Consider the following 19265-nt stretch of genomic DNA (forward strand, 5'->3'; position numbering starts at 1 on the left):
CATAATAGAGAGATGATAGATAGATAGATAGATAGATAGATAGATAGATAGATAGATAGACAGACTGTGTGTGTGTGTGTGTGGGGGGGGTGTCTTACACATTTGGGGACCCAGAAATTGTGAGAAAGACAGACAGACAGACAGACAGATTGGATACATAGACAGGCATGTACCTTCTGTAGTTCCAATATAAAAGATGCAAAGAAAGAAAGAGTAAGTAGTCAGAAAAAGTCAGCAGTACATACAATTATTTGTGCATAACAGTATATATTATATGGCTATGTTCACTCACATTAAGAGACTGTCCGTTTCGTGACCCAGCTGGGTCACAGAACGGCCGGTCTCTGAAAAGATCAGAGATCGCTATGGCCGCAGAGTTCTGATGCGGGCACATCCGTGCGCGCCCGCATCAGAACTCCACACAGCACACTATGGAGCGAGCGGCCGGAGCTGCTCGCTCCACTGTGTGCACCAACTTGGTTTTCCACTGCCGTTATTCAATGAATAGTGGCCACAGAAAACTGACATGTGTATACGCTCCAGCCGGGATCCCATAGAAGGCAAGGTAACGCATATTCCCGTATTATTCACAGCCGTTCTACAGCCGTTGTGTGAACATAGCCTATATCAGTATGAATTAGTATGGTATGTATCTGTAAATATTATAAAACTGTACATATCTATATATTTTGTATACATGATTATATATCTGTACACATTAGTAACTAGCTGTATACATCTGTATTCTTCTACACACTAGCATATATCTGCATATATCATGATCTATCTGGACACATTAGTATATAGCATATACATGTATATTATTCTATATCTGTACACATCAGTATATAGCTGTATTCATGTGTTATGGTTAGCATGCTAGGGCAGAGGGTGACAACTGCACATAATGAAATAATGGACCTCTAAGCAGAAGACCTCATTTGCATGAATGAACAACTCACATGTTTTGATATATTGCAGCTTCGAGAGTCCACATTGAATCTGTAGAAAAACAATATGTGATGTGAGATTTCCTGAATCCATAATTTGTGTAGTTAATAATATGTAACAGTTGTTATCTGAATCCACTCTTAAACCAAAGCAAATTTTCCCATTAGAAATCACTGAAATAAGGACAATTGGTTTTACACCCCAAAAATCATTTTTTATTTTGAATAACATGTAAAATTAATGAAACAAACATTTTAAAACAGCTGAATATGTAATAATATAGGTTGCTTTAGAGTATAGCAATCAGCATGTGTAGTATAATGTATAGTAAGGGCATAAACCTGAAAATACAGTTTGCAGCACTATTTAGAGACAGGATGGAGCTGCAGATCCCAATAAGGGTGCGTGCACACTACGGAATTCCCGCGTATAACCCGCGGCGTATTCTGTCGCTCATACCTGCACGCGGCGGCGCGCATCTCCGCTTGTGCGATAGACACTATTCTATGCACGGCTGGATTCCGCATTCTGCCGAAAGAAGTGACATGTCAATTCTTTCGGCAGAATGCGGAATCCGCCCGTGCATAGGATAGTGTCTATGGCACGGGCGGAGATGCGCGCCGCCGCATGCCGGTACGAGCGTAGGAATACGCCGCGGGTTATACACAGGAATTCTATAGTGTGCACGCACCCTAATGCAGTAGTGTAGCACACCAGGCTAGAATAGAGAAGCAGCTGATGTCAGAGGTCTTTGTGGTCACATGACAGCAGTGGGGGAAGGGACGTGTGTTCAGCATGGACCAATCAGGAAGTAAGAATCACAAAATTGTGCAGGAGGACAGTGACAGAAGCCTCTCTATACAGCAGTGTAAGCCCAAGTCTGAAGTGGATCTGCCATGATTTAGAAGGTGAGAGAGACTTCCTGGATCAGAGTACAGAGTACAGTGCTAATGCAGACCATGCCCCTCCCCCACTTGCCCTCCCACCCAGTACCGTGAGCTCTTAAACCAAAGCAATGCTCTTAAACCAAGTCACAATTTCGAAAAACTGTGAGCTCTTCTTGCAAAACGCTCTCAATCCAAATTACTCTTAAACCAAGGTACCACTGTGTAGGTAGATAGATAGATAGATAGATAGATAGATAGATAGATAGATAGATATACAGTACTAGCAATATTTAGCATTACTCCATCACAGAGCATGCTCACTGCTTTGCACTTTTTCTTATGGAAGTTATTGAATCACGGCATTACACTGTATATACAATGGAGGGGTAGGGTTAATATGGAGTGATACTGGATATACCTGCTGTTGCATGAGGCTATGTGATGACTATGTAGTATTTATCATGTTATATCGAGTGCTAGCCTATCATAGAATACAATTAAAAGAATTTATCATGAGATGGGGTAATGGGTCAAGCTCAGCAACTACTAAGCTCCTTTTTTTTTTTAGCTCAAGACTGACCCTACAGCAGAGCACAGTGCAAGTTCAGCCTCTCTCTACTGACAATCGCTCAGCTTCGTAGGAAGGGCACACAAAGCCAGCTCCACCCAGAGGAGAGACCTGGGACTCGTACTACCCCGGAGGATGGGTAACCCAACACTGTGGGGCAGAAGGCAGTTAGGTGAGATAACAAGTATCATCCATACGGTAGTACAAGGACTTCTTCAAAAACTTAACAACACTTCACCACAAGCGGCTGAGTACAAAGTACATTTGGCAAAGGTCCTCATATCCGGTCCCTTTCTCCTGTTGTTGTTTCTTTTATCAACTTACCTATCAATCTGTTAAAGCATTGTTATTGAGGGTTTTTTTTTGCAGTACCTGAAGTACCTGAGCACTGTTTGTAACTGTTTGCACTAAGATACCTTTTTCAAGAAAAGTCTACAAGTTGTTAAAGTAGGACTCTATGTCACCGCACCTGCACTTACACTCTGCACCTCATCCTCATGCCTGTCCTAACCAAGGTCAGGTTGCCGTGGATGTTACCGCTCCTGGCCACCGTGACAAGTAGCCACAAAAACACCAAACCCACCAGCAGGCCCAACATCTGTACCAGCACTCTGGTACATATATATAGATAGAGATATATATATATATATATATATATATAGATAGATAGATAGATATAAACTGTGTGATGTTACATGAGGCTACACTGACTGTATAATGACATTGAGAGATGAAGTTGATGTGGAGGTGTATTGACTATATCTGGTGTTGCATGAGCTTATATACTGTTTGGATGAGGGTATGTATAAGGTATGTTTACTGGCATACAGCAGTATGACAAGCATATGGTGGCAAGTAAAGATATATTAGAGCACAATACAATACAGAGATCTACTGTATATAGGTATACATGTGGCATTGTAGTGTATGTTATGTGTATTATAGATTATGTCTCCATAAAACAAAACCAGCTGTATATGAAGATGTATGAAGGGCGGATGAGGGTATGTAAAAGGTATGTTTTCTGGCATACAGCAGTATAACAAGCATATGGTGGTAAGTAAAGCTATATTAGAGCACCATGTATAATACAAAGATGTACTGTACATAGGTACTTACAGGTAACATTGTAGTGTATGTGATGTGTATTATAGATTATATCTACATAAAACACAACCAGCTGTATATGAAGATGTATGAAGGTATACTAGTGTTAAAGTGATATATAGATATCCCTCAATATATTGGCAGCATTATAATATATATGTAGTAATTGGAATATATGAGGGTACAGTAATGTGCACCCCTGTACTATATTGCAGCTATTAAATGTTTATGTTATAGATCATCATGGTTTTTCATCAGCTTAAGTGTTGTTTGTGGATGGCATATTTTGCTATTGGCATTGCACCAGGCCTTATTCCTGCGTTCTTGGTACATTTCTCTGCCTTTTATTCTAAATTATTAATTAAAAAAATATATATGTGTGTGTTTACTTCTTTGGAGTACATATGTCTCCAGGCTGTTCAGCCATATATTACATGTGCTTCCCATGTATCCTGAGAGAGTTAACCGGGTGATCCCAGCTACAAGAAAAGCCTCTCATAAATGTATTATGGGCTGCTTACAATCCATCTCCCTGGTGTTTCAGGGAGCGGGATCCTCGTGTTTATCTCACTGACGGAGCGGCTTAATTAAACGTAATAATGAGATATCTTTAAATTACTGGGATCTAGCTGAGATTTCTCCTTCCCAGTTCACTGAGAAACAATTAGACACCCAACATTTCCTCTAAGGGGGCAATTTGCAATTTCTTTGGCTTCCCTATGAGGCAAGAGCTGCTGTGAATCACCAACGTCACCGCTCTGCCAGTAAGCACTGTACAGTCAGCCAGGCACACAGTCATCATACAGCAGCTCATAAACCTCAATCACTCGCTTCACATTTTTAATGGCTCTTTTCTATTTTGGTAAAGAAAATATATAAAATTAATAGTTCAGAACTTAAAAATAAAATATAAAAATAAATATATATATATATATATATATATATAATATATATTACTTTTTTTTGTGCATGGGTTGTATCTGGAATTGCAGCCCTAGTCCCATTTACGTGAATGATGACTGGCTTCAATAATAGACACAGTGGTGCTGTTCCTGGATAAAAAAAAAGCAAAATTCTAGACTTGTAGGACTATTTCTGCATCGTCCTATAGTGTACCTACTTCTACAATATTCCCATATATCATAGCTTTGCATCAAGTGGGCACCCATATCAGTACCAATTACTTACCTTGTTATTGGGCCAACCACCTGTTTCTAACCAAGGACTCCAACCTCAAGACAATGAGCTATTGGACAGAACAGGAATGAATAACTGAGTGCGACTCAATCTACTTTACAGCAGGTAGTGAGGGCCAGATGCTAAGCCACTGGGCTGTATGATCCAATAAGTAAGTAATGTAACTTAAAGGGAATGTGTTGTCAGAAAATTACCAATTGTTTAAATCAAATTTTTATGTTATGCATATTTTGTAGAATCTGTGGTGTTTTTTTCTAGCTTTTCATTTTGCCATGTTTAAAATAGATACATAAAAATAGGAAATAATATTAAACTCTTGCAGTTTCCATTCAGACCACTAAGTCTAAACTAAAACCTCCTGATGCCAATGTATGGATAACAGAGGATCTACCACCATTCACAATAGCTGAAGTTCACAGCTCAGGTCCGTCCTCCCTGTAGAATGACCCCTGCACAGGTCACAGAAACCTCTTCATTCATGCCTATAGGTCAGCTCCAGACTATTGTTGCTTACATTCATGGGGCTTGCTGTGAAGCATAAAGTTATGAACAGCATAGGTAAAAAAGCTAACCCCATAACAAGGTGCAAAAAAATTTTCAATCAGAAAATAGAAACAGATTAAGAAATAAACATCTCTGATCGGTAAAAATATTTAGGTGATACAAGCAACCAGTATGTCCTCTGTATAGAAGGCAGTCAGTACCGTGTGACATTAGATGTCATAGGACACCTTCTCATCTATGGCAGAAAGGGCCTTGTTTGCCCCTTCCACACTTTCCTATTAAAAGACACAATTATCCCATGGTAGTTTCTTCCCCTTGTCTGCAGACACAGTAGTGCCTATAGGGTGATGCCTAGGAAGCTTAGGTTATTACTACCCACTGAGAACTAGTAACACCTCTTCTCCATAGTCCCCATGGCTGCATGGGTTGGACTTACGGTATGTGGGCCCTTATACCTACCCCCTTTTTCCTAAGATAAGTTGGTGTTGCCCTCATGGGGACCCAAAAGACCTATCTGCTAAATGACCCTTGTAGGAGACAACACTATAACGGATGTGTAATAGTTGGGGGATTTATTATAGATCTTTCATAAGAGCTCATTACCACCATGTTACTTCTCCGTCCATAAATAGTGTCTCAGCTTTGAGGTAATAAGTCATGGTGCTGCGGTATTATTTCAGCTTTCATTTTCCTGGATTCTTTCATATGTACTAGCCTGACATATTACATTCAGCATGGGTCGTACGTATAGTTTCTGCTGTCACATCACCTATGGGCTTTTGCCATCGTCTAGAAATAACCTTCTGACATCTGACTTCTTATACCCGATAGACATGTAGCCTGCTGTACTGTACAGTGCGGTATGTAAATATACCTCCTTCATCTGCTGCTATATTTGGATCTGTAAGTGTGTTTAATCAGGTATTTCCAGCAGAAGACGACAACGCACTGACCCCGTTTCCTCTTTCCTGGCTAATTAATTTCAGTGGAAACATTTCTGGCAAATTTTCTGTGAAAAATTGTCCTCGTCCTGTAATTCATTAGCACAGCGTGAACATCCGTCTCCCAGCCCCTAATCCTACTATTTGTTCAAGCATTCATTTAAATCTATGATCACGATGAAGTACAAGACATGCTCGGTAGTGGAGGAGTTGTGCTGTGAGGGATTTAATGAAGCTTTATGGTATCCCAAATCCCAATAATCTCTAATGGTCGTCATCTTCCAGGAGACCACTTCACCCGCAATTGAGGTGGTGAACAAGTAGGCTGTAACCAATTGTGGTTCTTGTATAGCATCAGCTACTGTACATGTGTATGGGCAGCCATCCAGGTTTCCCATACTCCAGAATAGAGTCCTGTAATAATACATGATACCTAATCTAATAATACCTATCTAAGGCCTGGAGAAGTCTAGGAGAGGCGCAAGCACAACTTTTCTACTAGGGGAGACTATATCAGTAGTAAGCACTGGACTTTTTATTACAGAGGTAGCCTGTGAGTATCCGGCACAGGTGTTGTTTTTGGGTGGTGAGAAGCTGTGCAGGACTTCAGGGGAATAACAGGTTAAATCAACAGGGGAAATATCAATACATGGCACCATAGTAGAGGGCCATTGTGAGCTATGCTATGGAATTCTCTACTAAACCAAATACTTCCATTTTAGTGTGTGTGGTTCTTTAAGAACTTCTTGATGCCTGCACACTGTCTTGGGGTCATGGTAGACTATGGCCACATTTACACATTTGTGGTCCTGTAGTCGTGGACCCATAGCTACAGTATGGACAGAACTACGGATGTGCACTCACATCTGGCCGCAACCTGTCCGTGGTTGCACAGACTCCTCTATTATCAATGGTGGATCCCGTCGCCAACGCGGACCAGTAAGACGTAGGGGTGTGTGTATTGGGTCATAGAAATGAATGGGTCCACATTCTGTCCACATTTGCGAGTCCGCGGACATTATTAATGGATGTGTGAAAGGGGCCTAAGATCTGTGGTTTGCTCCCTATATTCAGCCACTTGCATGCTCCAGAATCCGGCCTTTTCTTACTGTGAACATGAACAAATCTCTTATTGTAGACCTGATTAATTCTTATCACTTATTCTTCCCTCTTAAGGCTATGTGCACACTGAGGAAAAGGCGAGGAATTCAGCTTGAAATTCAGCTCAAAATTCAGCTTGAAATTCCTCCTGTAAAAAATGTGCAGAGCAAAGTCCCATTGTGTTCAATGGGTTTTCTGCTCTGTTGTTCACACTGCAGAATTTCCGAGCAGAATTTTTTGCTGTAGATCTGCTAGAGGAATCCTATAGTAGTCAATGGGGGGCTTAAATTCTGCTTGAATTCTGCCTGAAAACTTTCAGCTACAATTCCTCGAGAATTGCTCAGTGTGCACATAGCCTTACTCATCTTGAAGGCATCAGCCAGGATCATCTTTATGTCTGAGAACTACAATGATGCCTCCACCCTGTGCCAGTCATTACACCAGTTACCCATTCACCACAAAATTCTATTCCACCTTATGGCCAGGTTCATACTATGTATGTAAAAGTGACGGCTGTCTTTCATAACAACGGGCGTCATTGTGCAAACAATTTACATTAAAAAAAAACCTCCGTTATTTGCGCGTTAAGATCAAAGATGGCCGTCTTTTTTACATGGTGTGAACCCCGCCTGTTGCTGTTACCAGCAACCTCTCCACAAAACTGCACCTCCCTACATTTCCTTTCTAACCTATGTTCTGTCAATGATTTAAGACTAAGGGACCTATTACAGAGAGTTATAATCAGCAGAATCAGGCTGTTTTGGCTGATTATTACTCCATGTAATAGACAACAATCAGCCAAAGAAACCTTGGTCCTGACCTACAATTGATGGCCGCCGACCTACTATAAGATACAGCCAGGGCCGGCCTTAGGGTAAATGGCGCCCTGTGCGAAACCTCTTTTTGGCACCCCCCCCCTTAAGGTAACATAAAGCTCCTTCAGCCTCCTATGCCTCCAGACAACACCCATCACCCGACACCCCCCATACACACAACTACCCCCCAGCCATTCACACAACTACCATCCCCAGCCCCCCCAAACAACTAACACCCCAGCCCCCACCCAACTACAGCTCCCCAAACAACTACCACCCCCAGCCCTCCCCCACACATCTATCACTCCCACACAACCATCACCCCTGCCAGGGGTGTAACTAGAAATGTCTGGGCCCCATAGCAATTTTTTTAACGGGACCCTCCTCTCGGCTACTAGGGAACAAATGGATGCATGGTTTCGGCCACATGCATTATCTGAATCTTTTTTTCTACATGGTTTTTAACTGCTTAAAATATAAACAAGGTTGCATATTAAATTCTGCATACCAGCCCTGAATACCACCATACTGTGGCTGGATAACACCAACGTAGCAGACCTGAACTATACCGCCATACTATGACTGGATAACACCGCCATACCAGACCTGATACCAACATACTGTGACTGGATAACACCGCCATACCAGACCTGATACCAACATACTGTGACTGGATAAAACCGCCATACCAGACCTGATACCAACATACTGTGACTGGATAACTGCACCATACCGGACCTGATACCGCCATACTGTGACTGGATAACACCGCCATACCAGACCTGATACCAACATACTGTCACTGGATAACTGCACCATACCGGACCTGATACCGCCATACTGTGACTGGATAACACCGCCATACCAGACCTGATACCAACATACTGTCACTGGATAACTGCACCATACCGGACCTGATACCGCCATACTGTGACTGGATAACACCGCCATACCAGACCTGATACCAACATACTGTGACTGGATAACTGCACCATACCAGACCTGATACCACCATACTGTGACTGGATAACACCGTCCTCCCGGACCTGAACCATACCACCATACCAAGACTGAATAACACCGCCATACCAGACCTGCTTGCCTACCTACCAGTCTGCTACTGCATGTACTAATATATATATATATATATATATAATGTATGTATATATATATATATATATATATATATATATATATATATATATATACACACACACACACACACACACACTGCTACTGCATGTACTATCTATCCAGTATGGCACTGCATATCTATATATAAATATATGTATATCCAGTCTGGCACTGCAAGGTAAAATGGGACAATTCTAATTATTCTAACACTGTATGAGGGGTGACTATTATGCGTAAGGAGGAGTTTGTTTAGTCCTACAGGAGCTGCAGAGGACTGCTTTCTATATAGACTTTGTGGGACTACAACTCCCAGTGTGATCTGTCTGTGTGTTTGAGGGGGGGGGGGGCACGTACAGCAGACAGACCACATTGGGAGTTGTAGTCCTATAATGTCAAAGCTCCTGTACAAATAAAAAAAAAACACACACTTATGCTTTTTTGTAGGCTAGCAGCCAGCATATCCCCCTCCCCCACACTATCAGTGCTAGTGTGTACTTACAGGAGGAAGGAGCTGTCCCTGTCTCTCTGCAGGTCCCGGCAGGAGAGGGCTGGAGGTCAGAGGTCATCCTACCTGGCAGGATGCTCCTCCGTACAGGCAGCTGACAGGCCAGACAGCAGAGCGGCCTCTAGCTGCAGCAGGAGGAGAGGAGGCTCCAGGCAGTGACAGAGGGAAAGGGTGCAGCCATGCTTTACCTCCCCCTTTCTCTCTCTCTCTGCACACTCTGATGCCGCCCTCTGCTGGTGGGTGTTCCCCGGCATTTCCACAAACATCCGTTCTCCCCTGGCTAGCTAGTGTCAGGACAAACGTCATGCACAGCTAACCAGGGGACATCACACAGTCCCCCCTTGATGAGCCAGACCCCCGCCGAGAGTTCTCTTACCTGAGCGCCGGGGCATGACTGCACCCAGACCGCACGTCCCCTTACTGATTGGCTGGACGTGCGGTCCGGGTGACGTCATGCTCCAGCGCCGCGCAGGGGAGGAGAGAAGCTGATGCTGCGGGAGGAGGGCGGCCGGGGGCGCTCCGGCAGAGGGCTGCTCTGCACATCTAACTACAAATAGAAGTTAGATGTGCTGGGTGTCTGCCGAAGGGCGGGGGAGGGGGCGCTCTGGCAGAAACACAGCACATCTAACTTCTATTTGTAGTTAGATATGCAGAGCATCTCTCTGCCGGAAAGCCCCCTAGCTGGCTGGGAGTGAGGCGCCCTGTGCAAGTGCACAGGTCGCACACCCCAAAGGCCGGCCCTGGATGCAGCGATGTACAGTCGACGACTGACAATTGTGTAAAAAATAACTAATAAATACTTAACCTTTCTATCTGTCTGAATAAGAGGGCTCTCTGCGCCTTTCCGCTCTCTGCGCCTCTCTGCTCAAAGACTTGACATGTCAACTCTATGAGCGGAGAGGTGCTGAGAGCGGAGGCATGCGAGCCCTTCCGTAAAGACATATAGAAAGCAGGATTTGGCGCTAATTAAGCCTGGGGGGATTCCACACGGAACATTATTGATCAGGCTGTCATCAACCTGTTTAATAGGACCCTAAGATGCTACTTGCTAAGATGCTCTAATAGCCTAAGGGTCCATCCCTGCTATTCAGTATATGGCCAAAAGTACTCGTACATGGTGTAGTAGAAGAGAATTGACAACTTAGAGAAGAAATCTGCCAACCTTCAAGCTATGTTCACACAGAGTAAAATAATACTAAAATGCGGTCAGCGGCAGTGCACACACCTTATTAATAAATAAATGAACATGCTCATTATTTACCATCTGCTTTTTCATCACACATTGTTTTAATTTCACTCAAAATTACAGATGTATTTTGATTGTGTTTTACTGGTACTGTGTGTGAACAAAAACTAACAAACAGCATGTAAACATGGGCACACAACTGTGGAGAGCTGTATAGGGCAGACCACAAGATGGTATGGTAGTTTGCAGCTGACCATGTTGGCAGCAGCAGGCAAGGGTAAACTAACTCTACAGGCAAAACATATCCACTGGCTTGCCAAGTGTATGGCCTTAGGTGGTGGAATATGGCAGAAGGGTTCAAACAACACCACAGAAAGAATCCCTGTGTCATGCTCTGCACCCTCAGGCCTTCCCTACATATAACAAAGTGGATCCGTTTTGATGGTGTATTCCTTTAAAGCTTCCTGTGCAGCTCGGACTTCGCAGTCCCAGCTGCTGCATTGTCACAATGTCTTTTCTTACCCCAGTGTTCCAGTTTGTTAAAATATATGCAGCAGAGATCAAGGCAATGGTGTGTGCATCACATTCTTACTTGCGGAAGATAAAAGATTCTCCATTTTGCATGCTTCCAGTACAATTCCATTATGTGGACATAAAAATAGACCTTTTTTTAATCTGGCACACACGATTCATTCACTGGGAATGTGCAGCCCCCACTGACTCATCACAGTTGTGTTGAATGGCGTTGTGCGTAATGATGTACCTTGACTTGCAAATTTGCTTCTGTCTGTTGACTTGACAGTGGGAAAGCTTAGAAAATGTCACAAACGTCCTGAATTTTTCATTTAGATCGGAGAAACAGACTGTGAGGAGCGGTGATTCGGCTTTAATTAGGTACAGGATTACCTTGCTCGAGAGGAAGAGTGGTCAGGAGGAGAAGTGCACAATACCCAGACTGCTCTGACATTTTGTATTACTTGCGTTCTCTTCTTACTTTTTAAAGGGGTTGTCTACATTTGACAACCCCAATGATCAGGTGATCGCAGTATATCCCAAAATTGACAAACTATGTCAATTGCTGCAGAATCAGTTGGCGCTATACAAATAAAAGCATTATTATTATAAAAGTATAATCAGATGCAGGCCGTCCCAAGGATCAGCTGTACTTAGTGGTAACCTGGTGCTAAGTGTTTGATTTCTCTGCAGCACCCCCAGAGGGAAAACTTATATTCACTGTCAATGTAATGCATGGACATGCTGGTCTCTCCACAACTCATAAGGCTCTTTGGTGGATGACGATCTTAAAGGTTGGAATTACAACTACAGCATATGTTTGCTACACCCAAAACATTCACCTACAGTAGAAAATCCATTTAGGTGCAAGTGCTAGATGCCCAGGTATTCTTGAGAAGATCAATAATTTAATGCATTACAACGTGTTTCGAGCAGGGACTCTCCGTGGACCTGATGAAGAGGAGAGTCCCTCCTTGAAATGCGTTGTCCTTTTACTGCAATAAATTATTGATCTTCTGAAGAATACCACAGCGCCTCCATCTAAAGAAAAGCTAAAGAAACAATCTACTTTACTCTTTGTCTGGACCAGGCTAAGATGTTGAGAGAGCCACAAATTATATCTACAAACAAAAAACTTAAAATTGCCTGCATTGTCTCTTAGTATCACCTTATTGGTGTGCTGGGCCATTTTGCTTTCTCATTACATTTCCATAGACAGTGATACATATATGATCCCGAGTTTCAGTCTATGCTATACTCCAGAGCTGTATTCACAATTCTGATGGCTGCTACTGGAATCAGTCAGCAGCATGTCTCCTAATATGCCATGTTGTCTGGTGATAATTCTAGAAAAATTACTTTTTATTATATTAAGCAAGGAATTTGGGGCTCTATATCTGAAAATGGATTAATGGACCATGGCGGAGCTTTCAGTATGTAGGGTGCCCCCCTATGTCATATTTCATATCTACTGTATGAGTTAAATGCAATGCATTGATATTATGCAAATCCTTATGTCTTATTTTTAGCACAATCCAATGTACCTTTAAATTTAGCTTCCTTTCCCCCCGGAGGAAGCAAAGATTCCTCTGACTTCTCGGCTTCTTATGGCGCCAAACGAAATCACCTCCGTACCTCTACCAGAAAATCTGTCATCTCCTCAAAGCGACAGGAAGCTATTAGCATAAATTAGCATGAGACAAGAACCGTGCACATGGCTCCAAAAGTTAATGCTCTAAAGGCGTCACATTCTAAATGACCATGTAGCTGGCAGCGCACCCTCCTAACCACACTGGAAAGTGTGAAATTATTCCAATAGCCTCGCGAGCAGCAGAATGCATGAGTGACACTTGGCGGCTCAGTAAATCCCAGAGGTACGGTCCATTCACTGGCATGCAACAGAAATTTGACCTTTTCGGCCCAGTGCCAGAGAAGAAAGAGTTGGATCACAGTTTTGCGCTGTCACTCAAAGGCTGCTGGGACTTTTTCTATGGTATGTCATCAGCATCCCAGACGCTACTAAATATTTATGTGTTGTCTCTAAGAGGAATCCTACAGGCCTGCTGAGCAGAATAAAGCAGGTACCCTTCCCCCATGATATCTTTACAATGGCACATATAATAATAATACTAATAATGCACCTTATGCTAGAGATGTTCTCTTCTGGGAGGTCTCCATAGACTGGGGACTGACATGCAGTATGACCTGCTGATCCACTGATAAACACCTTCCTAACAGGGGATGGACACTGTTCATCCTGATCATACGGTTTCATAATCAGAATGCCACAAGTACAGGGAAAAAGGCTTTATTTCTCAAGGGTTTTCCCACCAGGAGACATGCTGAGCTACGTGATTCATGAATACAGTTTTAGGCTATGTTCCCACTTAGTAATAGTATCAGTAGAAGGCGGCCGTCTTGTATCATAGACTGCCACTAATAATGATCATTATTATTATTATTAGCGGCCGTCTATGTTACAAGATGGCTGCCTTCCCCAATATTATTAGAAAGTGGGAACATAGCCTTAAACCTAACATAGCCTTAATCACATCCGTCAAGGCAGTACTTGTCCTTCAATAATCTTGTTAACCTGTTAACCCATGCATTTGTTCTTAAAACTTCAGCAAAGGCTGCAATACATATGGGTACATACTAGGAAAGAGTAGCTTCCTAGTGGGACATGATATTTGCCTATCCTGATCCTTCTGATTCATAGACATGATAGTAAATTTACAGCAGAGAATGTCAATTACAATGACAAAAAGGAGTAACCTGGGTGGGGTTGTATTTTAGAACACATTAAGGGGGAACTCCAGTGAACTTTCTTTTTCCAAATCAAATGGTGTCAGAATTTAATATAGATTTGTAATTGACTTCTATTTAAAAATCTCAAGTCTTCTCGTACAATGATGTAATCTTCGGGAGGCCGGCCGAACCGCTTCAGCCGTCCCTCATGCCGGCCCCCCTCTGCCGCGTCATCAGCTGCTCAGCCGCGATTGGCTGAGCACAGTTATGCTCAGCCAATCGCGGCTGAGCAGCTAATGGCATGGCATAGGGGGGCCGGCATGAGAGACAACTGGAGCGGTTCGGCCGACCTCCCGAAGATGACATCATTGTCCCAAGATGGCGGACGGGGTCGACAAGAATCAGGTGAGTATAGTGCATCACACTTCCGGGTCTAGCGTGGGTGGGGGGGAACACGGGGAAGGGGGCCATTCACTAACATAACATACATTACAAAGTTGTATAACTTTGTAATGTGTGTTATTTAGTGAATAATTTTGAAACGCCGCACTACCCCTTTAATTGTCAAAAAAGGATTTCATTAAAAAAATATATAACATTAAAGAATCTGTGTAAACATGCATGTGGTTGTGTTCGGACTGACCTATAGAATAATGGTACCAATGTCGCTTTTACCGTGTAGTGCATTACGTAGACACAGGAACCCCCCAAAAGTTACCATATTGCATTCTTTTTTACAACTTCACCAATTTATATTTTCATAAATGATATTTTTGGGGTTCCATCATACATGTTATGGTAGAACAAAAGAGGCCATTACAAAATACAAGTATTCCTGTAAAAAACAAGCCCTCTCATAGCCCTGTAGATAGAAAACTGAAAGTGCTAGAGCTCTTAGAAAGGGAGGAGGAAAAAACGAAAACACAAAGATCAAAATTTGCTCGGTCCACTGGGTCATTTTGGGCCTGGTCCTCAAAGGGTTAAAACCTAAAGAAGGATACTGACCACCCTGTTCTTCCTTCTTCACAAATAAAAGACCAACCAAGATTACAACAAAGAATGCCACTTGACTTGTCGGAGAGTAGGATGGGAGGGCCTGTATTTTACAAACCTGCTCTCACCTGTAGAGGGCCACAGTTCATCCTGTTCTTCCTGATTCATGCCCATAATGCCACGCTACAGTAAACACTGACACTGATATGGGCGGCAGAGCATAGAACCCCTTTACATCAGACAGTTCAGCAGGCAGTGTAGCTGTAACACTAATGTCTGAACAAGTGGATGTTATCGTTCTTCACGTCTATCAATGTGTCATGTAATTGTACACAGCCCTGCAATATCTATACTGGCTTTATAAATAAATAACAATAATTACAGTAAAACATCTGGGTTACACACATTACAAATCCTATTGCCAGAGAATTTAATTACACACAATACAATATAGCTATTTGCTTGCTGCCGCTGAGGGGTATCTTATTGTCTCTGGGGACAATTAATCTTATTGCTCCAGATACCAGACCATAAACAGTCCTCGCCCTTCTGCTGGAAATATAATTAAGCATGGTGAAATTCTATGTTCTGCAAGACCGGCTGAGAAAGTAGCAAGAGAAGGCTGGGGAAGAATAGGATGATGAAGAAAGTTATTTCTGTGATGGAAAAAGGAAATACCAATGGATGGTACCTTTTGGGTCCCTGCTAGCATTGTACTTTGAAGTATTTTGCATGTGGGTTAGTCAGCTTTATAAAAATGTATGATCAGAAAATTATGATGTAATAATTCATGTAAAAAAGCTAGAACAATAATGATAAGCTTTAGTTCACTCTTTACACTTTGTTGTGTAGACTGTGACATCGTCAGCAGAGTTGTTTCATCATTTTTAGAGGATATGGGATTTAAAGAGATGGCAAAATAAAAGAATATAGGCCGGCAGGGGAAAACATAATGGATCTCATTTACTACCAATGCGTCAATTTTAAGCCATTTTGCTGTCAGTTGTGCCTGTTTTGTTTTTTGTTTTGTTTTTTGCATCAAATTTATTAGTGTGGTGCATGCCCTTAGTTAATCTAGAAGGACACAACTAAAACCCAACCATTCTGCCATATTAAAGTGTCTGGGTTTCAGAATAGAAAACCCGTAAAAAAAAATCACACTCATGACACACCTACAACACGCTCACTTGGAGAGTTTGTGAACAAAAATGACGGGTTTGTCAGGTTTTTGGGAAAAATTGTGTCTCACACTTTTATTAAATATGGCGGAACACTAAACTGACTAAAATGGACAAAAAAAATTACAATTTTCTGCCAGAAACACGTTAGTAAATCGGTCCCAATATACATGTTATACTTACCCATCCTGGTCCCTCAATGTACCACTGTTTCCTGTCACCTCTCAGTTCCTACATCAGTAACTGATTAGCTAAGTGTTCCTGTGGGGCTGTGACATCAGAGGAATTGGATGATAAAGGAAGCCAATGGGGGACCAGAGGGGTGGGGCAGTGGCAGTGGCGGACCAGAATGGGTAAATATAACTTCTTTATTATGTTACCTTAACTTTACTTCAGTTCACAATTGGATACTGGATTTAATAGAGTGGGATTCTCTGTTTAGGATCACATATCTTGGTCAGAGTGGTTACAAAAAGCATCTCATACTCTGGAAGACCTGTCCTGTATTACAACTGATTGATTTGAATTGGCACTGTGTAATATTTCATTCCCCTAGAGGCGGCGCTTCAGGCAAATAGAACACTTACTGCCAGATTTACCCACAGACCGCAGGTTGATTGTTGGGGGGTCCCAACAGAGAGACGCTTTGGGGTCAGCATATTGTCAAGGGACAACAAACTTTTCTAACAACAAGGGCATTGTCCAAAGTGAACATTGGCTTTTTAGCTAATGTTTTGAAGTTAAAGTGGTTATCCAGCGCTACAAAAATATGGCCACTTTTCCCCCTCTCTTGTCTCCAGTTCAGGTGCAGTTTGCAATTAAGCTCCATTTACTTCAATGGAACTGAGTTCCAAACCCCACCCAATCTGGAGACAAGAGAGGGGGGAAAAGTGGCCATGTTTTTGTACCACTGGATAACAATATAAGGAGCAGATTTTCTGCTGTTAAGTCATTGATAAAATCTGCAAATAGTTCTTAACAGGATAGAATCATGTATATAAATGTATTAATAAACATAATGGTGCCCCATGTGTATACACATCTTGAACACGATGGAAATACTGATGTTTTCTTGCCTGACATCATTCAGCTTTTTTTAGCCTGACATGATCAACGTAAAGATTAACAAGTAAATCTGCGTCTCTCCCCAGGGTTCTGAGGTCGATACAAGTTGTTTCTTGGTAAGATTCTCCTGTCGAATTATTCACACTGGTCCCTTAACGCCAGCGTCTTGGTATGCAGCATCCAATAACTCCATCCAATTCCCTGCTGATGGCTCCCATACTATACAGATCATTTGCATTACACGTGCCTGCACATACAGCTGCAGGTGAGCAAGGGGATCCTAACATGTCAGTCAATAGGATTTACTGGTCCTGAGTTTTTTATTACAGCAGAAATAAAAGCGGTTGCTTATAGGTAACTGTATGTCTGCTGCATACTTAATACAGATCCCCCGATAGATAGAAAAGCCATCCTATTTCCTGGTACTACTGAAAGAAGAAGTAGTGTGCAAAAACAAGATCCTAAGGCAACGTGAATTACTTGAACCTATACCATCCCCCCATCCCCTCACCTACCACGTGTCATTATCATACTGTTCCGTGGCAGAACCTCTAGAGATATGGGGGCAACGGCCCTGAACGTGACTGCTGCCTCTAGACCCCCTATAGTAACCAGGGGCGGTCTTGGCATTTCTGGGGCCCCAAGCGAAGTTATGTCTGGGGCCCCCCCCTCGACACGCGTTCCAAAACAATAGACCGCTGTGTGTTGTCCCCAGTAGTATATACCCCATTACGAGTGCTCATAGTTACAGTTCAAATGGCAGCAGCCCTGTCCAGTGGTCTTGAGCACAAGAGCGGGGCGTGGGGGCCCCCCTGGATGGTGGGGGCCCCAAGTGATCGCTTGGTGTGCTTGGTGCCAAAGACCGCCACTGATAGTAACACACATGCCAAACCAAAATGAGGACCTTTTCTAATACTGGTTTATATGATCACATCCCTCGGCCCAGCACACAAGGACCCATATTCTTGTAGTCAGTGTCTAAATGGGGTTACCACTAGGGGACTCCAATAAATTAAAACCCCTTGGTTTATTTTGTCATATATATGGATATACTATGGAAAAGTACAAGAACGAACAATCATTGCTGCATTGGTACAGCCAATGTGGTACCCAAGGGTGGCAACTGGTGTTATGTTGCAGGGTAGCTGGGTGTTATAGTCCCTCTGATGTGTCACAATCCAGTAGCTGTTTCAGTGAGGCAAAGTGCAGGAACACAACTTCTAGACACCAGGATTCCATGAAACAGGTTGTCTGGTAAAAATTCATACTAAGCCATACTGCGCAGTACATGTCAATAATGTATAATTACTTGTCCCGCTCCCCTGTCTCTGCCGGTTTGCGGGTCACTACTGTCAGTGTTTTGAAACAGCGGGCAGCCTGGGAATGGAAGCAGCAGGGGAGCAGGACAGGTAAGTATACATTACTGACATCTCCCCCGCAGCCCCGGCAGCACAGCTAAGTATAATTTGTTCCCGGAAAACCCCTTTAACTCTTTTACTGACAGACTGTGCAGCAATACAGGCAAAAATGTGAGGTTATGCATGCTGTGACACTGAAGACTTCCAGTGGACAGAAAAGATACGGTCACATTTCCCCAGCAGTGTCACTGGAATACAGTCTGAATAGCTTAATGTTGCTAAGGGTGATGTTGTTGCTATGCAGTCCACTTATACTCTGCTGTAGAGGTTTCCCAGAGAATTGGTAAACTGTAGTGTAGTGAACTGAAGAATAGTTTTCATGGTTAAGTTTATGGTAGAATCCCACTTAAAGGGTGTTCCCAGAAGGTTGTGATGTGTAGTCACTAACTTCAACTTATGCTGAGAAAAGTTAGGTAAAGCAAGAAAGTCCCCGAAGAACTGTTACCTTTCATGA

General features: G+C 42.7%; 1 protein-coding gene across 5 annotated transcripts in view; it reads right to left on the reverse strand.

The window, feature by feature from the left end:
• The window catches only part of CPNE9 (copine family member 9), a 202229-nt gene that overhangs the window by 102705 nt on the left and 80259 nt on the right, over positions 1–19265 (reverse strand). For all 5 annotated transcript variants that reach the window (XM_069968753.1, XM_069968754.1, XM_069968755.1 and 2 more), the window contains one exon: positions 963–1002. In XM_069968753.1, the coding sequence (XP_069824854.1) occupies positions 963–1002 (40 nt within the window). The remainder of the gene's footprint in view (positions 1–962; positions 1003–19265) is intronic.

This window comes from Dendropsophus ebraccatus, chromosome 4, assembly GCF_027789765.1.
Source record: "Dendropsophus ebraccatus isolate aDenEbr1 chromosome 4, aDenEbr1.pat, whole genome shotgun sequence".
NCBI classification, from domain to species: Eukaryota; Metazoa; Chordata; class Amphibia; order Anura; family Hylidae; genus Dendropsophus; species Dendropsophus ebraccatus.